This window comes from Vulpes vulpes, chromosome X (assembly GCF_048418805.1).
Source record: "Vulpes vulpes isolate BD-2025 chromosome X, VulVul3, whole genome shotgun sequence".
NCBI lineage: Eukaryota > Metazoa > Chordata > Mammalia > Carnivora > Canidae > Vulpes > Vulpes vulpes.
Window position 1 is genome coordinate 1,407,938 of NC_132796.1, and position 23,351 is coordinate 1,431,288.

The 23,351-nt window shown below is 50.5% G+C and overlaps 1 protein-coding gene across 12 annotated transcripts in view; it reads left to right on the forward strand.

The window, feature by feature from the left end:
- Positions 1–2,884: 2,884 nt before the first annotated feature.
- Positions 2,885–23,351, forward strand: part of GYG2 (glycogenin 2) — a 54,910-nt gene continuing 34,443 nt past the window's right edge. For 2 of the 12 annotated variants that reach the window (XM_025984593.2, XM_072745010.1), the window contains exons 1-6: positions 3,068–3,256; positions 4,563–4,680; positions 9,543–9,684; positions 20,104–20,278; positions 21,289–21,451; positions 22,357–22,483. In XM_025984593.2, the coding sequence (XP_025840378.2) occupies positions 4,674–4,680; positions 9,543–9,684; positions 20,104–20,278; positions 21,289–21,451; positions 22,357–22,483 (614 nt within the window). In that variant the 5' untranslated portion in view covers positions 3,068–3,256; positions 4,563–4,673. Of the gene's footprint in view, positions 3,257–3,329; positions 3,510–4,242; positions 4,386–4,479; positions 4,681–8,656; positions 9,098–9,542; positions 9,685–20,103; positions 20,279–21,288; positions 21,452–22,356; positions 22,484–23,351 lie in introns of those variants that run through there. The other 10 variants (XM_072745007.1, XM_072745009.1, XM_072745011.1 and 7 more) reach the window with 8 other exon arrangements.

The following is a 23,351-nucleotide window of genomic DNA, read 5'->3' on the forward strand; positions in this document are numbered from 1 at the left end:
CATCCTCCCTGACCTCTAACCCTCCCACCCTCTCTCGGAGAGGGCGTCCCCCGCCCCCACCCCGCCCGTCCTCAGCTCCTGTCTGTGTTTTGGAGGCTGCTGGCATCCCGGGGTGGAGACCAGGGAAGCATCCTGCACCCTGCGGAGCGCAGGACGCCCCACCCCGCAGGCACTGGAGCCCCTTGAGGACCGAGACCCCAGCACGGAGCTGCCGTGACCTGACTTTGGCTCCTGGTAATTCGCCCAGACGCCCGTGCCGTGCGTGCGGATAGGAGCCAGGGGCCTAAGCTCCACTTGGAGACAGATGTGCCGGCCCAGCGGGAGGCTGGGGAGGCAGGAGGCCACCCTCGGCGCAGCTGACCAGCCACCCGAGACGCTGTGGAGCACGCACACCCACACCCCCCCCCCATGGCAGTCACCGCCTCTGTCTTACTTGTTCCACACAGAGACCCCTGAAACATACGTCCAAGATGTCATGGGGGTGACCGGAGAAGGGAGAGCACCCCCCTTTCTTTCCTCAGGCCCTGGCAGAGGGTTATCCGGGTGACTCAGCCCCAAGCTGGCCTCCTCCCAGAAGGCTCTCTTGCTACAGGACAGAGTTTCTCAACGATGGGGTAACTTTGCCCCCAGAGGCCATGGGGCAATGTTTGGAGACATTTTCAGTTGTTACAACTGGGGGTGAGGGAGCTCTTGGCACCTAGGGGGTGCACACTGAGGATCCTACAGTGCATAGAACATCCCATAGCCAAGGATGGTCCAGCCCCAGATGTCAGTCCTGGTGATGCCAACAAAACCTGCTTTAGCACAAGAGACATCCATCCATCCATCCATCCATCCATCCATCCATCCATCCATCCATCATGTCTATCTATGCAGCCAGCCAGCCAGCCACCAACCAACCACCCATCCATCCAATTATCCATCCTGCCCATCCATCCACCATCATGTCCATCCATCCATCCATCCATCCACCATCATGTCCATCCATCCATCAACCATCCATCCATCCATCCATCCACCATCATGTCCATCCATCCATCCATCCATCCATCCACCATCATGTCCATCCATCCATCAACCATCCATCCATCCATCCATCCATCCATCCACCATCATGTCCACCCATCCATCCATCATCCATCCATCCATCCATCCATCCATCCATCCATCTGTCCATCATATCTATCTATACTCCAACCATCCATCCATCATCATGTCTATCTAACTATAAGTCTGTCCATCCATCCATCCATCCATCCATCCATCCATCCATCCATCCTAGTGGTTAGCACCCCAGGCATGATCCTGCCCCTTAGGAGGCCACTGGCAAATGTGTCATTTCTGGTTGTCACAATTGAGGGAGGGAAGAGAATGCTCCTGACACGTGATGGGTAGACACCACAGACAGTGCTCCACACCCTAAAGCGCACAGGACATCCCACCTCAGAGAGTGACCCACTGCACACATCACTAGCACCCAGTGGAAATCCTGCTGGAGGGTAAATTCTAACCCATGTAAAGGGGACAATGTGGGAACCGCACTGCCCCATGTAGGACATCAAGGAGGCAGCAGCTGTTTGGGACTTTACAAATGGATCTCTTATTGTTGCGGTTCTGTCCCAGGACCCAATCCTCGTAGGAGGGCGCTTGCACACAGGACCTCACAGTTTGCTCACTTGAGGCCAGAATGAGGCCAGACGGAATGAGCCCACAGCACGGATGTGCGGGTACACGTGGCAAATATTGGGGCCAACAGCAAGACCAGCAGAGAGGCCGGGGAACCTGTGCCTTCCCCTGGAAGTGAGGGGGCTGTTGGGGGCTGAGCAGGACTCACGTGGGACCTGATTCGCAGCTCTGGGCCTGTGACGCGGGGTGAAAAACGCCGCCAACATCTGTCCCACAAGAGTGACGGTTACTGATCCAGGTGCTGGGTCTCTGGACAGGTGCATCTAGAACCTGGCGCCCTTCCCTTCTGTCTCTGTCCTTGTGACGCCCAAGCCCCTTCTTTTCCGAAGCCAGTGAGCCTCGATGGCTTTTCACCCTGTTCCCCGTGGGGTCGTCAGTGGGCAAGTTGGCACAATGGGGAACCAGATGACATCCAGCAGAGTCCTGCTCTGGGGAAGCCGAGGTGCTGGGACAATAGTAATAATGATATTGGGATAATAATAATATGGCTTGGCAATGTCCCGGTCTGATGGGGGATGGATGACATCCCCGCCCTACAACGCTGATCCTTAGTGGGGTTTAGCGGGGGCGATGTCCTGTTGGCCCTTTTCTCTTGTTTCTGGAGCATAAATTGTGTCGGCGCCCAAAGTGTGGCATGTGGAACGCTAGGAGGGGGTTCCCTGACACCCCGAAGTCCGTGGGGGGGGGGTTGGGACAGGCAGGTTTCATCAGAATACCAAGACATCATTCGTGTTTTTAAACTACGTCGGTAAGCACACTGATGGTGTGGACACGACACGGGTGAGCCTGCAGGGCAGGCGGCCGGGTTAGAGGGGACGTGACGCCCCCCTCCCTCCTCCTCCGTCACCCCAGGACGCATTCATTCATGAACACACGCATTCCGTCACTAGTTCATGTGTTCAAGTCCTTCATTCATTCCTGCGTGCAGCCGTGGACTCGTTCCCTGCGCGCACGCATTCCCCCCTTCGTGCCTTGGTTCATTCATTCACTGCCGCGCAGTGTCACTCATTCACGGAGCTGGGCGCTCCCGCACTCCTCCAAGCGTGCGCACGGGAACTCATTCATTCATGCGCTGAACCCAGTCATTCATTCATTCCTACATGGGCTCCTTCACTCACGCACGCGTGCATCCAGTTAGTCCTTCCGCCACCCACTCACGTCTCGGGCGCGCACGCATACCCTCCCCCCTGCAGTCCTGTGCGGGTACACGGCTGCATGCATTCATTCGTGCATGCATGCATTCATTCATTCATTCATTCCTGCGGCCAGGCGCTGGCGCATCCGAGGAGGGGGCGCACGGCCGCACCCCGGCGCCCACACTTCGCGCTGCCCGCACAGTCGCACTCCTGCACGCGCACGGGCGTGCTCCCCACGCACACACACTCGGCGGCGTCCGCCCACGCGCGCACGGATTCAAGCGCCGAGGCGCCAAGTGTCCATCGGCCACTTGCCTCCCCTCCCGGCCGCCCGCCGTCCCCGCCGTAGGTTCCAGCGCGGCCTCTGCAGGGCGGCCCCTGGCCTTGGGCCCGGCCTCCGCGCCTCTGCAAACATCGGCCGTGGCGCGCGCTGGGTAAAGGTTAAACGTCCGGAGCTACCGACCCGGGGCTCCGGATTCCGCGGGGAGGGAGGGGGCGGCGCCGGAAGGGAAGGCGGCCCTGTGCTCCGCGGCCGGGTCGGGGCGGCGGGCGGGGGCTGCTGGGGACCCGGGCCCCGGGCGCCGGGCGGGGGTGGGGCCGGGCTTCCGGCGAGCGGCCAATCGCGGGGCGCGGGCCTCGGGGCCTCCCAGGGCGGGCCGGGCCGGAGGCCGCAGGAGCGCGCAGGAGGTGCGGGGGCCAGGGGCTGCGGGGGGCCGGGGAGGACCCTGGGGACCCTGGCGCGGGGACTGCCCGAGCGCCCCGGGGGTGCAGGGGCGCCTGCGAGGTGCGGGGCGCGGGCAGGGCGGGGGCTGCGGGGGCGTGGGGGCCGCTGGGGCGCGCCGGGGGCGCGGGCAGGGCGGGGGCTGCGGGAGCGCGCGGGGGGCGCGGGGGCGTGGAGGCCGCTGGGGCGCGCCCGGGGCACTGGGGGCGCGGACAGGGCGGGGGCTGCGGGGGCGTGGGGGCCGCTGGGGCGCGCCGGGGGCGCGGGCAGGGCGGGGGCTGCGGGAGCGCGCGGGGGGTGCGGGGGCGTGGAGGCCGCTCGGGCGCTCCCGGGGTGCGCAGGGGGGACCTCCCGGGACAGGACGGGAGGGGGGCGCGGGCCGGGCGGGGGCCGGGCGGCCAGGAGCGCGCGGAGGAGGGGCGGGGCGCAGCCGGGCCGCAGGTGACCGGCGGGCGGGGGGCGCCGGGCGGGAGCGGAGGAGGGGGGAGGAGGAGCCGGGAGGAGGTCCCCGGGCCCCAGATCGCCGAGTCCAGGCGGGGTGCGCGGGGGTGGGACGGGGGGGTGGGTGCCGAGGGGCGCCCGGCGGGAGCGCAGGACACCTTGGAGCCGGGAGGAGGTCCCCGGGCCCCACATCGCCGAGTCCAGGCGGGGCGCGCGGGGGGCGCAGGTGACGCGCGGGCGGCCGGGGGTGGGGTGGGGGTTGGGTGCCGAGGGGCGCCCGGCGGGAGCACGGGACGCCTTGGAGCCGCGAGGAGGTCCGCAGCGCGGCGGGGACGCTTCTGACACCCAGCGGGCCGGGGCCACAGATCGCGGAGTCCAGGCGGGGCGCGCGGGGGGCGCAGGTGTCTCCGGGGCGAGGAAGGGGGTGCAGGGGGGCCGGGCCGGAGGGCGGAGGGGGAGCTGCAGGGCTCCAGGGGCGCACAGGTGGTTTGGGTTCAGCGGCGCCCCGGTGCCGCGCGCGGGTGGGGGGCGCAGGGCTGCCGCGGTGGGTGTCTGGAATGCCCAGCTGTCGCCTGCAGGCCTGGAGGTCGGCGCGGGCCCCTGGAGACGCCGCCGCTGCTAGGCCCTGCTCCGCCCCCGGAGAGTCCAGGCGCACGGCGCCCCGCTGCGCCCACGCCCACGCCCACGCCATGCCGGGTGAGTACCCCAGCGCTTCCCGTCCAGCGTCCCCGCCGCTTCTCCCACCTCGGAGATGGATCTGCTTCGGGGAGAACCCCGCTCTTAGGGCCCGGTCACCCCAAGCCCCTCGCCTCCCCTGTGTACCCCCGCGTGTGCAGAGACCCGCGCTGCGGGGGGCAGATGGAGATGGGGTGACTCTGCGGGGGGCAGATGGAGATGGGGTGGCTCTCCGCAGCAGGGAGGGGGTCCGTGCGGAGCCTGGTGGGAGGGCCCGGAGAGTCCTCAATGGTCCGTCCGTAAGGCGCACCCCGAGGAGTGCCCTGCGCTGGTTTTCTGGCCATCCAATTGCAGGGAGCCCAGTTCCTACACAGATAGGAAGCTCACGCCCCCAAAACTTTAGGAACAGAGTGCCTTTGGGGTTTCCCAAGTTCAGACCACAGCATACTTGGCTGTTGCAGGAAAGATTGGGGAGAAACCCCCAGCAGGGCAGCAGGCTTGGGGTGGCCACGTGGCTGGGGCCTAAGGCAAGGCGTCACCCCGAGGGTCACAGGAGTCCTGTGCACCTGCCCTTTGGTTTTCTGGACATCAGATGTGGCAGTTCAGAGGGCCGGAAATTAGATAAGGGGCCTGTGGCCCTAACCTGAGAGAACCATGCCCGTCCCGCTTTTATCCCGAAGTCGCCCCAGTCTTGCACCAGACCAGACCTGACCGACCACGAGCCCATTAAAAAAACAAACAAAAACCAAACAGAAACCCCCAAAACAAAAAAAATCCCAGACTACTTTTTGTTCAGAGGAGCGTTTGGGTAAGATGACGGCTTTCGACCTGTCTGCTTCAGAAGGAACAGGTTGAGGCGGGGGCAGAGGCGCGGCTTCCTGCGGTTCACGCGGGGACCGGGCTGGGAGGAGAAGCTCCCCCGAGTCTGTGTCCCAGGGAGCTTCGCCGCTCTCTGCCTGAAGCCACGCTGCCCCCGGAGCCGCGCGGGCCCGTGCAGTGGCAGCATTCAGCGTTGGGACACATCTCCATCAGCCCTGGAACGTGCTCGAGGACCCCAAGTGGGCATTGGACACGTTTTGGGGAACAAAAGCCACCTTTGAGTAAAAGAGGAGGGGCAGACCAGGAGGCTGGCGGTGTTATTTCGGGGTGTGCGTGTAGGGGGTGCGGATAGAAGATGGGCCGAGCAGAGGACCGGCAAGGAATCGAAATGGATTAAAAGGAACGTTTCTCCCTGGCTCGTTACGAAACCCTCAGGCACCATGTTCTTTGGGCCGAACTTGATTTTTCAATAGTTCATTTTTTTTTTCTCTTAAGCCCGTGGTTGGAGTAGAGCCACACGTGCTATTTCCCCGCTCCGTGGCGGTGACGAAAGTCCCCACCCTGGTGCCGTGTTGGGCTGCAGCGGACTCTGAATGCGGTGTCCTTGGACGTTGTTTGCAACCAACCGAATCTCGGTCATTGGTCATTGGTGGCTTCTTAAAAAGCAAGGCCGTGTGGCATCTGAAGACCCGTTAATGAATTTTCATTCTTTTTTGCCTTAAAATCCACTGGCCTGTCTTTGGGCCTCTGATGGTGCTCTTACCCATGGGTGATCTTGCAGTGCAAGAGCGTGAGTTTGCGTGTTGGGGTCGCTGGAGAGAGGGCCTCTGCTGTCCGGGGGTGCCGAGCTGTCATCCCGTTGATATGACCACGAATCCCTCCATCCCGAGCTGGGGCAGAGCCTAGGAGCTGGGTGACACACTCCCCAGAGACCCAGCCGTGTCTTTGTCCATCCCGCAAATCAGGAAGCTTCTGGAGAAGTGACCTGTCCTCAGTGTATCATTTGGGGTCCCCAGAGCCCTCCCAGGTGACACGCTTCCCTCCACGGACCATGGCAGCTCTCCCCTTCCCCCTGGCTCACGTGCGACCGTGTGTCACGTGGAAGCAGCTGATGTGTCCAAACGAAGTAGGTCTGAAACGTGAGACGGTTGGAAATCCAGCTGTTCTGGCGTCTGGCTTGATGGCTCCCCGGGGAAGGCGGCCCGAGCTTATCAACCCTGCTGACTCAAAACAGGCCTCGCCACTTGGAGAACAGTTTCCTTAGTGATCCTTGAGAGGATAAATGGGGAGGAATAATCCGGTCGGGTCTTTTTCATGTCTTTGTTTTATCTTCCATTTAGAGAGAAATTTATTTATTTTATTTTATTTTATTTTTTTGGAAAGGCCAACCAAGCTCCTTTGCGAATTTGCTTTTTTTCTTTGAGGAGGACCCCGTTTAAACTGTTTAAATAGGAAATATGCGGCCAGTGACGATGATGCAAGTGCAGCTTGGTAGAAAAAGGTAGTATCTCAGCCTGAAAAGGGCAGATGCATATAAACTTAAACCTGAAAGGGTCACCAGGTGATTGCTGAGCTTCTTTTCCCCAGGGTGGGTGGCATTCCTGGCTCGGCTTCCTGAGTTTAATGCTCCAATATTAGGGTGCTAGGGTTGCCGTAACCCACAGATGGGGTGCCTTAAAGGACATACACTTATTTCTCCCCATCCTGGAGGTGGGGAGTCGGAGGTCCAAGAGGGACCAAGGCTTGTTCCTCCTGAGGCCTCTCTCTTGCGTGTGTAGACACCATGTTCTCTCTGTGTCCTTACTTGGTTGTCCCTCTGTGCCTGTCTATGTCCTCCTTCCCTCTTCCTGTAAGGACTCGGGTCTTACTGGATCATGGCTCACCCCAGTGACCTCGTTTTACCTTAATCCCCATCTTTAAAGACCCCACCTCCAAATATATCTGCATTCTGAGGCCCAGAGAGAGAACTTCCTACGAGTTTGGCAGGAGGGACGTATTTCAGCTCACAATACCCGCTGATTACAGCAGTTACATTTACGTCCTTACAAAAGTGCTGCAAAACCAGTGTATGCAGTTGCCAATTTTGATGACTTTGCTGTTTGTATTATGTTCCACCCTGTACATTCCCTCGGGCCAATGCAACTGCACCTTCTTGTCTGGATGGCTATCCCATTGCAGGGTGGTCCATTCTGGATATGGGAATCTCTCATCACCTTGAACTCTCTTGGAGGATCCCAGTCTTTGTTCCCATGTCTCAGAAATGTCCACAGACAGGGGTGTCTGCTGCCCCTAGGCGCTTCTTAGATATTGGTAGGTACATGATAGATACACACAAGGTAGATAGAGTGGATGGATAGAGGGTAAGAGGGATAGATGGTAGTGGATGGATGATGGATTGAAAGATGACAGATGATAGATCAATCGAGATGACTATGGATGCATGGAGAGAAAGATATGGATGGATGGTTGCATAGACGGTAGATAGGATGGATGGATGGATGAATAGATGCTAGATACATGATTATGGATGGATAGATAGGTATGATGGATGGGTATGTAGATGATAGATTGCTGATCGGAAGGATGAATGGATGGAGAGACGATAGATCTAGATGGTTATGGATGGATGGATAGTAGATGTGATGGATACATAGAGGATGTGTAGATATGATTGGATGGATGGATGGATGATAGATATGATGGATGGATGGATGGATGGATGGATGGATGGATAATAGAATCGATGGATGGATGGATGATAGATATGATGGAAGGATGGATGATAGATATGATGGAAGGATGGATGGATGGATGGATGGATGGATGGATAGACAGATACTTTGGGGGGCTGCAAAGTTGAGTTTTGAAGTCTACTTTCTGAGTATAACCCACAAGTCACAGTGGAGACAGCGGGAGTGTGCAGACCCCTCTTAATCCAGCAAGTCAGCAGCAGCAGCAGCAGGAACGTGCAGACAGGAGCCTGTTGTAACAGGCACATTTTGGAATTTACCCCCATGGAATGTAAAGGTCAAGGAGGCGGCCCCCGGGGGAAACAGGCCTCAGAAGCCTGCGTGTGCCACGTTATATTTAGCGTGAACAGGAGCCCTTCTAGGACCCTGCAGTGGGAGCCACTGGCCCGGGGAGGGGAGGACGCTCTGGTCTTTGAGAAGTGAGGTCTGTGTGTTCTGGCCCCGAGCTGCTGCGTGCTGCGCATTTTAATTTCTGCAGACAGCACGGGAGTCTGCACAGGATTTCTTTCAACTGTTGTGTCTCTCCTGGCAACACGCTCTTGGGGGAGCAGGAATTAGAGTTGTTTGGAAGTCCCCGTAAACGCCACCACCACGAGGACGCACTTAGACTGGAAATCACCGTCAATTGAATCCGCCATGAGCATTTCTTCCCCTCCTAGCGGGACACTGTGAAACTGGTCATAGTTGTTTTTTTTTGTTTTTGTTTTTGTTTTTTTGTTTTTATAGTTGGGTTTTGTTTTGTTTTGTTTTGTTTTTTGGTTGTTTTTGTTTTTGTTTTGAGTTGAGTGGACATCTGCATCCTGGCTCAGATAGTCGGGCGGTTGCCCACACGTTTTGATGCGTTTGTGTCTCAGATTCAGATATTTGGGGTGAGTTTTTCAGACTTGAATGTAGAGCAAAGCAAAGGGTCTTGGGTATCCATCCAGGCAATATATTTGCAGCATCAGGACATTTTAACCATATTCTGCTTGGCTTTGCCTCATGTGTTGGGTTAGAAAGTGCTCTGTGTGTGTGTTTTAAAAGGAAAAGATGCAGGGGGTGCCTAGGTGGCTCAGTCATGCACCGTGTGAGTCTTGATCTTGGGGTCATGAGTTCGAGCCCCATGTTGGGCAGAAAGATTACTTAAAAACAGAAAAAAAAAAAAAGAAACAAAACAAAACAACGAAAGACAGGATGTAGATGAAATGTTCCTAGTGAATGATTATAAAATATGGAACAGCTACTTGGTTCAGACAGAGAGCGGTGACCGCCAAGCCTGCCACCTGCTGAAACCCCCCGGGGCTGTGACTCTGGTGTCTTTGTCCACATCCGCAGTGTCTGACCAGGCGTTCGTGACGCTGGCCACCAACGACATCTACTGCCAGGGCGCGCTGGTCCTGGGCCAGTCCCTGAGGAACCAGAGGGCGACCAGGAGGCTGGTGGTGCTCATCACCCCACAGGTGTCCAACCTGCTCAGGTAAGTCGGGAAGACCCCCACGCTCGCGGACGTCACGGGAAGTGTCGTGGCTCTGGAGCATCGCCGACACGCTTGTGTGCTCAAGCTCTTATTAAAGCAAGCAGGTCTCGTAGAGGAAGGGAGAGATCGCATGTTGGAAGTCATAGCAGGTCACATGTGCTTCTGCAGCATCCTGCATGACGCAGAACAGGTTTCTGGTGTGTCCCCGTGTTGGCCGCTTCCCGGGGAAGATGAGTGGAGGTACGTCCGGGGGGGCTGTGTCTCGTGTGTGGCTGTTCTGCTGTGGTGGTGACTGTGTGTCTAGGAGCAAAGCACAGCTCTGGGCTTCTCTGGATTGCTCTAGAACACAGAGGCTGGACACAGATCGCTCGCCCACGCGTAGAGATGTAACCAGCAGGTGGGATGTGGGATGCAGGACACGGCCATGCATGTGGTCGGTGATAGATGAGCATCAAAAAGCACAGCTGTCCAGTCGACCAAGCCGATTCCCGGCTCCTGAGGTCTGGAACACATGGGACACTTGATAGCTGTGTGCATGGTAGCGGCATTGCCGTGAGCTTCGGACACAGCCTCATTCGTGTGAATCTCACCTTTTCTCTGGGCTTGTGTGTTGTTGGTGCCACTCAGTTGACACGGTGTCTGTAGAAGGAAGCTTCGGAGGCAGGGACAGGGATGCAAGGGCAGGTTTCTACCATGATGGGGCCATGACATGTCTCATGCAAACGGCCAGGCTCCCGTGGACTGATCTGAAGTCAGGTGGTTCCCAGTGTCCGGGAGCTGCATGCACTTGGCTTGACATTGCCATGCAGCGCTTGAGATGGGAGGTCAACGATGATTCCAGACTTAGTTGGATAAGGATGCCTGCAGGTTCACGTGTGCGTGCTCGCAAATGCAGACACCTGAGCGCCTCGGCATCCTGGTTCTGTTGAGCGGCTTGTGCATTCCAGCCTGAGTGTGGGGACGTTCCCATCTGTAGACACACATGGTGGTGTCCCCGCAATATCATGAATGGCGTGAGTTACTGGGGAGACCGTTTGTTCCTTCCACATGCCCCCAGGTGAGTGATGTCACCATGGTGGAACCTTGTGCATGGAGAATTCATGAATTTGCAGCTTCTGGAGGCTGGTCCAGATGCCTGCACTTTGGAAGGTGTGCAGTTTGCCACAGGGAAATGCAAGCATTGGTAGGAGAGGTTGTGATAGCAGCGTGGGCATGAGGGTCTTCCAGTTTGTCCTTGGCTGTGTGCATGGCGGACAGGGCCGTGGCGCTCATGGGCAGAGAGAGCCTGGAAGGGTCGTGGCCTTTCCTCCTCGTGGGAGGTCAGAAGAGGCCTTCTTGGAGCCAGGGTTTGGCAGGCGAGAGTCAAGCTCTGGCTGACCAGCACCTAAGGACACGGGGAGGCTCAGAGTTTGCAGGAGTGATGTCGGGTTAGCTCTCGGGGCTGAGATCTGAGAGGCCAGCTGTGATCAGGACTAGGTAGTGTGAGGGGAGGAGGAGAACCCAGAGTGAACTGAAAGTGGTGTGGCTGTGAGCTGAGGAAATGTTCGCAGTCAAGAAAAGTTACTAAAAAAAAATAGTTCAACTTCTTAGAGACCCCGTTATGCAGTCGGCCCTGCAGACTTGCATAGACTCGTTGTTGTGGAGGACGTCAAAGACTTCCCGGCGTGTGAGCAGAAGTTAGTAGAGTAGGAAGCTTTAAAGGAGACCTGGCCCTGCTGCAGAGCTGAGAGCAAGTGAAATCAACTCCGTCAACAACGATATACTTGAAGAAAACTTCCCAAGGTGAAGAAATACCAGAGAAAATGGGTATCGCCAAGGCGTGAGGGAAGCAAATGAAGACCCCACCTGTAGATATCTACACATTGAGGACTTACTCGTTACTGCTGCAGTGATAGAGGTTTCTGGATACACCCAAGAACCCACGTGGCCAAGTTTATTGGTCATTGGCACCATGGTTGGAAGTGATTGTGAAGCCTGTAGGTGCTCAGGGGCTTTGCTACTGAAAAAGAAATTGGCATCTTCCAGCCAAACATTACATCAAAACACAGAACTTAACGAGAAAGTTCTTTCTGGCAGGACAACGAGGCGAGGAAAGGCCTAGTACGGAGGGTGAATCACTGTCGTAAGTATATTTATGAAACTGGGCACAGTGAAAAGGGACCCGGGTTATCTGATTTATGAATTTTTTTTATTCTTAAAAATGTATTTAAATTCAATTAATTGATATAAAATGTATTATTAGTTTCAGAGGTAGAGGTCAGTGACTCATCAGTTGCACATAACACACAGTGCTCATCACATCACGTGCCTCCTTCATGCCCATCACCCGGTTACCCCAGCTCCCCACCCGTCTCCCCTCCACCCACCCTCAGTTTGTTTCCAGTGATTAAGAGTCTCTTATGGCTTGTCTCCCTCTCTGATTGCATCTTGTTTTCTTTCCCTCTCTTCCCCATGCCCCTCTGTTTTGTTTCTTAAATTCCACATGAGTGAGATCATATAATTGTCTTTCTCTGATTGATTATTTCACTCAGCACAATACTCTCCAGTTCCATCCACATCATTGCAAATTTCTGGATTTCATTCTAATGGCTGAGTACTATTTCATTGTCTATATATCACATCTTCTTTTTTATTTTTATTTTTATTTTTTTACACCACATCTTCATCTGTCGTCTGTTGATGGACATTAGGGCTCTTTCAACATTTTGGCTAGTGTGGACATGGATGCTGTGAACATTGGGGTCCAAGTGCCCATCAAATCATATGTTTGTATCCTTTGGATAAATACCCAGTAGCACAATTGCTGGGTCCTAGGGTATTTCTACTTTTAACTTTTTGAGGAACCCCCCATCCTGTTCTCCGGAGCGGCTGCACCAGTTTGCATTCCCACCAACAGCCTAAGAGGGTTCCCTTTCTCTGCATCCTCACCGACATCTGTCATTTCCTGACTTACTAATATATTTTTTATTTTTTTAAGTCTTTATTTTTATTTTTTTTAAGTTTTTATTTAAATTCCAGTTAGTTGACATACGGTGTAATAGTACTTTCAGGCATACAGCGTAGTGATTCAACATTTGCTTACGTGGCCCAGTGCTCATCACAGCAGGTGCACTCCTTCATCCCCATCACCTGCTTAACCCATCCATTCGCCCACCTCCCCTACCTGACATATTTGTTTAGGAAACGATGGACAGAGTCACTGCATCACATGTAGGAGAAAGGAAAGGCAGAAATGGTCGTATGGTTTCCCGAGTGTAAGGATCCAGGCGAGAGACACTCTGATAGTAAAGTGGAGAATTCCTATTTCAAGGAATAGGATATGTGCTCAAGATCCCTTAGGCACCAGTGATCACCATATACAGCATGTAAAACAAAAAACCAAAACCTATTTGATACACAGGAAAATGCAAAAAAATGGTAGAGGGAGAGTCTTTTTTATCTAGTTTTCCTAAGTTTAAATCAAAAGGCAGACACGTGAGTAAATTGATGTAATGAATAATGCACGAGGTATCTCTTAAATGCTATGCATTATGTAAACAGTGATCTTTGTTCTCATCAGTATGGACCACTTAGAAAAATTGATTTTATACCCATGGTACAAGGAGGCATTTAATGTGTCGGTTGGAGCAGGAATTGAATGTTATGATCTTTGACTATAATGTAATAAACGTAGGCATTAAGAGCAAAACAAATTTAAAAACTGCATTACCCTCGGACATTTTAAATCAGAAATTCTCTCCTAAACACTTCATGGCTTTGACAAATCAAAGCTTGAATTCTATAGTGCTTAAAAAATATTAGCAATATGAATGCTACCTATACAAACCAAAGGGGAAAGCTGGAATCACTCCAGAGAGAAACACTAAAATCAGCGAAGAAATCAAATACCGAGTTCAAATAATTTCTAAATTAAAACAAACAAAAAATATGAAGGGCAAGAATACAAAAAAGCAGTGAAGAAATTATCCAGTTCGAAAAGCTTTTAAATTAAAGCAAACAAATAAAAAATACATTAGGCAGACAGTACAAAAATTGAAATCGGCAAAGAAATTATCCAGCTGGGAAAAAATTATTTTTATTTATTTTATTTTATTTTATTTTATTTTATTTTATTTTATTTTATTTTATTTTATTTTATTTTATTTTATTTTTTATATAAATTTATTTTTTATTGGTGTTCAATTTGCCAACATATAGAATAACACCCAGTGCTCATCCCATCAAGTGCCCCCCTCACTGCCTGTCACCCAGTCACCCCCACCCCCACCCACCTCCCCTTCCACCCCCCCCCCCCAGCTCATTTCCCAGAGTTAGGAGTCTCATGTTCCCTTTCTGATAGGAAAAAAAAAAATTAAATAAACAAAAAATCCGTAAGGCAAGAAGGGAGAGATTCATTAAAACCTAAAAACTGGGAACAGGAAACAAATCTAACTTCTGGATTATTTAGAAAGTAAATTAAGACTACAGAAAACATAAATACCCAAAACTAAAATGAAAACGTAGTTATTTGCATGCAATTTGAATTTTAAAGGCAAATGGGACAGAGCACTTTGCCAGTAACGTTGACAAAATGCTTGATCCTTCTAGGGAAACTCGCATGACCCCACGCTGAGACTAGAAGGCACAGGATACACTGCTAGCGAGTAGCCCAGGGTGGGAAATAGAGAAAGGTATCAAAGGCTTATCTGGTAGAAGGTTCTGAGCCCGGGTGGTTTATAAAGGATGTTCTGTCACATTGGCCACAATGGGTGAATTTCCGTGTGATAGGAGCTATCTCAGAGCTTCGGAAAAAAAATGAGTGTGCTCATTTATTTGAAGAGGCTGCCCTAATCTTGATACCCAAACGTGATTTACAGGTTTCGTTGTGTTTTACCTAGAGACCAAAAAAAAAAAAAAAAAAAAAAAAAAGAAGCCACCAAATACACAACACCCAACACCAACCGGGCCGCTCCATATGTGTCCTAGAGAAATGAATGGTGCCCGAAGGAAGACAGCTCATGAGCGCAGTGTAATTCATCCAGATATCAGAGAAAGGCAATGATATGGTCCTTTTAATGTAAAGCTAATGTACCAAGATGAATTCTGGTAGAGTGTGAGTATAGACGGGACTTTTTTTTTTTAGGTTTTATAATAATCTGTTTTTTTATTTATTTTTATTTTTTTATTATTTATTATTTATTTTTTATTGGAGTTTAATTTGCCAACATATAGCATAACACCCAGTGCTCGTCCCATCAAGTGCCCCCCTCAGTGCCCATCACCCAGTCACCCCCACCCCACGCCTACCTCCCCTTCCACCACCCCTTGTTCGTTTCCCAGAGTCAGGAGTCTCATGTTCTGTCTCCCTTTCTATATGTCCCACTCAATTTTTCTCCTTTCCCCTTAATTCCCTTTCACTATTTTTTATATTCCCCAAATGAATGAGACCGTATGATGTTTGTCCTTCTCCGATTGACTTATTTCACTCAGCATAATACCCTCCAGTTCCATCCGCGTCGAAGCATATAGTGGGTATTTGTCGTTTCTAATGGCTGAGGAATATTCCATTGTATACCTAGACCACATCTTCTTTATCCATCATCTTTCCATGGACACCGAGGCTCCTTCCACAATTGGGCTATTGTGGACATTGCTGCTGTAAACATCGGGGTGCAGGTGTCTTAGATGGGACATTTTTAAGGCAAAGAGAAATCTTAGAAGTCAGTAGATGAAGGTGTCTCAGTCTGGACACTATTGACATGTGGGGCATCCTGGGCACTGCAGGGCGTTGAGCAGTGTCCCTGGTCTCTACCCACCATATGCCAGTAGGATCACCACCTACAGCCCTCCTTGCCGTTGTGATAAGGAAAAACTGTCTCCAGGCACTGACATGGATGGATGTTTCATTCATCTGAACGTGGAGAAAACCATCTTAAATTAAAGCAAAGGTTTCATTCATCTGAACGTGGAGAAAACCATCTTAAATTAAACCATTTTAAATCACATCAGGACTGTGATAGGCCAGAAATACCATGTGTAAAAGTAAAAAGAGTAAAAGATCAAACGAATAAACTCAGGAACACATTTACAAAGTGCACAATGGAGAAGAGGCTTGTTGTCTACACACTATTCAAATAATTCTTACAATCAGGCCTCACAAATGGACGGATGGACGTAACCATGTCGGACAGTACGTCTTTGGGGGACCTTTACAACCAGCTAGGTTGGCAGTGGTGTTTGTTAATGTTGGTATTTTAGGGGGCAGACCTTCGCCTTTGACATCAAGTGACATCATGAGACCAGAGGCAAACTGGCTATAACCCATCCCCTCAAGGAGCATTTTAACTTAATCGATGCATAAAATGCATTTCCTCTTGCCAAAGATGAGCTCTTCGGGCCCCAGAGAGAAACACATTGAGCCGCAGTGACATCCACCTGCGCCTACAGCCTTGACCTTCAGAGTCAGACCAGAGGTTCCAGCAGACGCAGAGCTGGGAAAGCTGACCCTGAGGTGGACACACGTCCTTATGTGTCTCGCTTGGGACCAAGACGGGAAACACGAGGTCTTTCTTAGTTGCCTGTTGTCCCATCAGTCCCCCTGGTGATTGGGGGCAGTCATATATATATATGTATATATTTTTTTTTTGGTAGAACTGTCCTGATAAAACCAAAAGGATCCCAGAAGAGCACATGATTCCCTCCTCCGTTCCTGTCTCATCAGGGTCAGTAAAACCTGTCCGCACTCGCTTTCTTCAATCATCTGGTCCACTCACGATGAACTGTAACATCGAGGAATCCTGAGAAGGTTCAGTGTTGCAGAACCAGTTTGGTTTTCTAGGACCCATTATAGGCTTCGCAACCATTGGGAAGGCTGAGGAACAGCGCCCCGTGGTCTAGTGACAAACAGTGACAGGTGACCGTAAGTGAGCAAGGCTGTGAGTGTGGATGCCGACCACTACTGTGCTCTTCCGGGCTGTGGGCTGTGCGGTCCAAGTGCAGAGTGGGGTAATCTCTCCTGCAAAGAAACAAAGCCAGGAGCATATGCTCAGAGCTTCAAACAGATTGGAGTCTTGAAACTGAATTCCAAGTCCAGGCGCTTATTTTGAGAAGACAGGCAGCGCCGAACAAAGGGATTTAAGGCCCAACGTCACAGTCTATTTGTAGTGGCACGGAGTGGGATTTGTTTGGCCCGCCACACCCCCGCTCCCGGATCTTGATACAACCCTAAGGATGCCATAAATTCCATAAATAATCGGGTTAAAAATAAGGGGAAAACTTGGAGATGAAATAGTACTTTGTCAGAGATGTAGGTACTTTCAATACCGTTCGATGAAAAAGCAGAGAAAAACGTAAGGCACAAGCCTACAAGCCAGTCCGGGCTACAACGGCCAGGCCCCGGAAGCCCCAGCACCTGCCTAACAATGAAGTTTCAAAAAAGAGCAAAAGAGAGAACGGACTGTGGGAAATAACTCCCCTCCTGTTTCGGCTGTGAGAATGCCCCGTGAGCGTCGAGCAGAATGAGTGAAGGCAGGCGTTGATGCCGAGGGTGGCATTCCGGAGCCCCAAGACCCGAGAAAGGTGCTAAAAGCGCTTCAGCATCAGTCGAGTTGAGCCGGCCGATGTCTCCAATTTTCTGGAGCAAAATAATTTCATGTGTGTGTCTAGGAAAGTGATAGTTGATGGACAGTATCACGGTAGTTTCGAGTGTTCGACGCGGTGATTCAATATTCTGTGCGCTACAAAACGTTCACCACATCAAGTACGGTCACCGTACAAAATTCTGACAGTATGATTGACTGTGTTCCCTGTGCTGTACTCGTCATCTCTGTGATTATTCACTTTTTAACGACAAGCTTGTACCTCTTGATCCCTGTCACCTATTTCACCCGTTTCCCCACCACCCTTCTGGGGTGAGGTGGTTCGGGAGGGGGCGGGCAGTGCACAAAGTAGTTTTGGAATGAGATCTCTGTGTTCAGCCAAATTAGTGCAATTCGAAAGCAAATTAAAGATGTTCCAAATCCTGGGATCCCTGGGTGGCGCAGTGGTTTGGCGCTTGCCTTTGGCCCAGGCGCGATCCTAGAGACCCGGGATTGAATCCCACATCAGGCTCCCGGTGCATGGAGCCTGCTTCTCCCTCTGCCTATGTCTCTGCCTCTCTTTCTCTCTCTCTCTGTGACTATCATAAATAAATAAAAATTAAAAAAAAAAAAAAGATGTTCCAAATCCATAAGAGCTTGAAAACGTTACCCCTCAAAGATGTTCGGGAACAAAATGACTTGAGGATGTAGTCCAGCAAAGTGAAATGTGAATCCAAGGAAGATCCTGTAACAAAGACACAGCTCTAAGCGAGTAAGTGAGTGAAACTCAGTGAAATTGTAAAAGGATTGAGGCATAATTTTGGAAACGATCCGGGATTTGCACTCCACACCGAGGTGATTGGTGGCGGCAGAGGGGTGAAGATACACGGGCTGTCTTTATATTCGATCAAAAATATAAGTTTAGATTCATGTGCTGCCGGCTTGAGGTGGAAACCACCAGAACACTAGAAAGGATGTGTACAACTTCCCAAGCATTAGTGGCAAATGTGTTGAATGGAAGCAAAAAAAAAAAAAAAAAATCTAATCTGTGCAATGGAAGGTGAAGAAGGATTACGAAGACAGAGAAAGTATGATAACTGTTTAAAAAAATAAGGAAAAAAACCCCGTAGGATTCCATTTGAGTAGATCAATGATCATACTAAAGGTGACGGCATTAAAACCCTTGTAAGGGAGAGAGAGACGTTTGTCATAGCAAAATAAGCGGAAAAGGCCAGCCCTTCCCTGGACGTGTACAGGAGGCACCTTCTACCACCACACAAAATGTTGAAAGTAGAAGATGCGTTCGATGTGGTTATATGACTCGGTTCCCAGGCAGGGCCCCACATGGCGTTAGTTAGCACGTCTGCCCTGTGGCTTCCCATCCATCTATGTAACATTTTCTCCTTCTTCCCTTACGTGTCGTGATCCGGACATTTTCGAACGGTACTAGTTATTTGTTTCATGGAATTCTTTCGGCTTGTGTTGGTCCCATATTTTCTCGTTAGCAGACTGAGGTTATAAATTTTTGGCAAAAAAAAAATAGTCCACAGGGGTGGTGTACGTTCTTCAGGGCATCCTTTTGAGGAGTATGTGATGTTGCTGTGTCTTGTCCCTGGTGATATTAACCTTGAAAACATGGATGAGCTACTATCTGTGCGGTTATGATTTTTGTAACTGATAGTTATCTTGGGGGAGTTGCTTTCATCCTATGAAAACGTGCTGTTTCTTCTCAAAACCTTTACCCCTTGATTTTAGCATCCACCAGTGAACAGTGTTGGCTACAGTTATTACTGTGGTGTTAGCCAAAGGGCGATTTTAAGAAATATTTTATTTAAGTTCAATTTGTGTAACACTCAGTGCTCATCCCATCAACCCAATGATGGTTTTCTATTTCCCTCATTCCTAATGTGTTTAGAATTTGGAATCCTTCTGTAAGGAATTGCTGTTCCTTCTTCCCCATTTACTTATTTATTCGATTAATAAGTATTAGTATGGATGTTAGCTTAGTTTTAGATTAGATTATATTACATATGTATGGGGACGCCTGGGTGGTTCAGTGGTTGAGCATCTGCCTTCAGCTCAGGGCGAGATCCCAGGGTCAGGGATGGGGTCGGGGATCGAGTCCCACATTGGGCTCCCCGCATGAAGCCTGCTTCTCCCTCTGCCTGTGTCTCTGCCTCTCGCTTTGTCTCTCTCATGAATGAATAAATAAAATCTTAAAAAAATATTCCTTGAATATTCATTTTATACTTTGGGTTTCCTATTTGTTTCCTTGTTCAAATCCTGATCGTCACCCTGTATCCTTTTGATGTGCCTGCATCTTTTTTCTGGCTCTTCCTCAATTTTTTTTTTTTTTGTCATCACAAGATATTTCAGCCTATGATAAAGTAGAATTGAAGCAAAAAAAAATTATATATATATATATATAATGGAACACAGGAAAATTTCATTTTGAGAAAAGGTACAGTCTTTCAAAATTTGAGTCCTGAACTTGTATGCTACTAACAATGTAGGTTTCGAATACATAAAATAAAAGCTGATGGAGATCGTAGTGGACATCTGTCCGTTTCTACTGGCTCAGCATTCATCCCAAGGCCCGTGCATTTTTGAAAGAGAAATACCTTTCTGAGGGGTGACTGGAATCGGCCTACCTAACACAGTTAGGGTTAGGGGTCAAGATCTTCAAGTTTCCATAAGATTTAAGGATGAGCAGAACGGATGCAAAGCTCCATGGGAAGATTGCGCTGAGTTTGATGGGATCTTGGATGCACGCTTCACGTTTGTATGAAGCAAAGGGGACAGCACGTCCTGTGTGTTGAATGTTCCCTTGGTCTCCTAGTACTTGGTGTTATGTCTTTTCCAGGGTTATCCTCTCCAAGGTGTTTGATGAAGTAATCGAGGTAAACCTGATGGACAGTGCAGACTACATCCACCTGGCCTTTCTGAAGAGGCCTGAGCTTGGGGTCACCCTCACCAAGCTTCACTGTTGGACCCTCACCCATTACAGCAAGTGTGTCTTCCTGGATGCAGATACTTTGGTGAGTACAGAGGGATAATGAGGATCTGGTACTCCTCTTGGTGAGGAACCCTTCAAGGACATTGCCTTCCCCTTTTTAAGGAGGCTGCTGATTCCTACAGGTGGATTCCCACCAGGTAACATGCATCTGTATCACCAGCATTGACCAAAATTAGATATGACATAGCACTAGCACTGCTGTAACCCTGCCCCCGAGGCTATAGGACTCGAAGGCTTTGCTCCTTCCCTAGGAGGGGTTTATAATCACGTGATGTCATCTACACAAAATAGAATAATTAGAAAAAATATTTTGCCTTGGTTGCATATCGAGTTACAGAGTTCTGATGGGACTGGTGCACCTGGCTTCTTAGGCTGTGGCGTCCTCCGTGTGTCATTTGGGGTAGTGGCCTACGCTGTAGGAACCAATGACGACTACTCTGAAAAACAGCCATTGGAAAGTTGAAATGGGAAATGACGCTGGGGTGTGGGCATCCGTTCTAGATTGTCTTGGTTGCGTCAAAGCGGCTCTCTAGGAAGATGGAGAGGCTCAGAGGAAAGTGAGGCCAGTAACGCGGTTGGAGGCACGTTTTCTTTGTTCCAAACAGAGCACAATTTAGCAAGGCGGCGGGTGCCGGAGGGGGTCTGGCGTCAGTAGTCAAGTTCTAGAGGGCAACTGATTACATCATACCGCCTTGCAGGCCTCCCCACGTGTGCATTTTCAGAGGTTTGTTGGTCACGTTTGCTAGATTAAAGAGGATACACAGCCAGGCGAGCTCGCTAGAGGATTTTAAGAACTTTGAGAAAATAGTTTCAGAGATGGTGGTAGTTCCATCACTCGAAATAAACCGGAGGGCAATCTTAGGGTCTCTCCTCCTCCTAAAGCAAGCCCTAGAGAAAGAGTCAGCCCAAAAAATGGGCACAGGTTTCCCATCACTGCACGTTGGCCACCCTCGGGTTCCCGCTGCATTTGTTACCTGCATCCCGGAGGTAAGAGACGTGACGCTACGGGTTCCCCATGCTCTGCTCGGCCAGGTGCTATCCAACATCGACGAGCTGTTTGATAGGACCGAGTTTTCTGCAGCCCCCGACCCCGGATGGCCGGACTGCTTCAATAGCGGGGTGTTTGTCTTCCAACCGTCTCTCGAGACGCATGGCCTCTTGCTGCAGCACGCCACCGACCACGGCAGCTTTGATGGTGAGCGACGGGATGCTGGAGGTGGGTGGGGGGGGGGCGTTTCCAGTGCTCATCCTCAGTCCCCCTGGATATGGGAGTGGCACTGATCAGTTAAAGAGGGAGTGGGAGCATGAGGACGGACAGGGTGGGAGGGATAAGTGAAGGCAGTAACTAAATACGCGACAGACAAACCCATTGAGGAAAATATCCTCAGTGAGTAAGAAGAACGATTCCCCAATCCTGACCATACAGAAATAGGAAGGCGAACCTTTCTCTAAAGACCCGGTAATAGAGTTTTTTCAGCATCACAAGCCATCCGATCTCTGGGGCAGATATTTAACCCTGTAGTTGTAGAGCGAAGGCAGCCACCGACAAGGCTTCAAGGAGTATGGTGTGTTCCTGTAAAACCTTACTAACAAAAACGGATGCCAGCCTCCTTTGACCAGCCCCTGACGTAGAATAAAGTCAAGCGAGCCACGAGAAGCCGATATTTGGCTTGATTGCGCGTTAGTAGATGCGGAAAATGCTAGAATTGTTGTCACAAAAAGGAAATAATACACCGACCAAGAATCGTCTCTGGGTAAGGGCGAAGAGTTGCCCACCAGGCAAACACGGTTGGGGAAAGCAGTGTGGCTCTTCATTACGGGAAGAATGGAGAATTTTGGAGACTATGTGAGGGTATAATTATCAAAGGTTTGGGTTACGAGTGGAGAATTTTGGAGAGGATATGCACTGTTAAAATTAGTGATGTGGGTGATCGATTCTTTTTGAGACAAACGATCATATTGTAATGGGCTCAGAGAAAAGAAGTACAATGGGACCTCACGCGGGACTGTGCGTTTTAAGCCCTTCAAACACGTCTTGAATTCCTTGGAAGCGCTGGACCGTGCGTGATTAACCTCCTTGGGTGTATGTTCACCATTTAGGGGCAGATCAAGGCTTATTGAATAGCTTCTTCAGTAGCTGGTCGACAGCAGACATCCACAAGCACTTACCGTTCATCTATAACTTGAGCAGCAACACGGCGTACACCTACAGCCCCGCTTTCAAGCGGTAAGTTCTCCACTTTCTAGATCCTTCCGTGCCTGGTGCCTTCCAGCAACCCTGTCTCTAGAATCCTTATCACCCTTTGGCATGTGGGACAAAAACAAATTAGATCATCGCTCTCTTTGCCTCTTGCTTTAAATTATAGGTAGTCAAGGCAGTGAGGCTTAATGGTTGTGGTTCCCAAAGTATGGCCTACGGAACCCCCGACGGGTTCTCCACAATTCTTTCAAATGTCTGCAGAGTCTAGATGACTTAAAATAGTTATTCTAAGATGTTATTTTTTTCTTCTCTTAACATTTTTTCTTTTTTTTGTAAGTATACAGGGGGATTTTATAGGAATTCCATGATGTGGTAAAATAACACACTAAAAATTAAAAAAAAAAAAATAGGACCACGCACTAAACGCAGATGCAGATAAGAGAAAGCAGCTTCTTTGCAAGAGGAGTCTTGGGATGGTCAGCATCATTCTTTTGAGAATTGCTTTTCGAAAATACAATTATTTTTCATGAAAAAGTATGAAATGGGCGTCAACATCTCGTGGGTGGATTGATTTGTAACGAATTGGTTAAATCTGTCTTCAGATTTCTCAGCTTTGTTGTCCGTGACAGTAAATACATACAGATAGGATCCACGTGAACAAAGCTCAACTCTCGGTCCTCGGTGTGTTTTAAGAATGTCAAGAAGGAAAAAAAAAAAAAAAAGAATGTCAAGAAGTCTTAGGACCAAAACATTTGAGATTCGCTGCTGTGGGTGATGTTGTTATAAACAAAAGTGGAAAGTTTGAGCAGAATCTAGGGAAAGAAAAATTCTAGAAGCATGTATTTTTAACAGCGAACATATTGCCTCCAAGGAGCAGAAATGGGTCCTTGGGGAG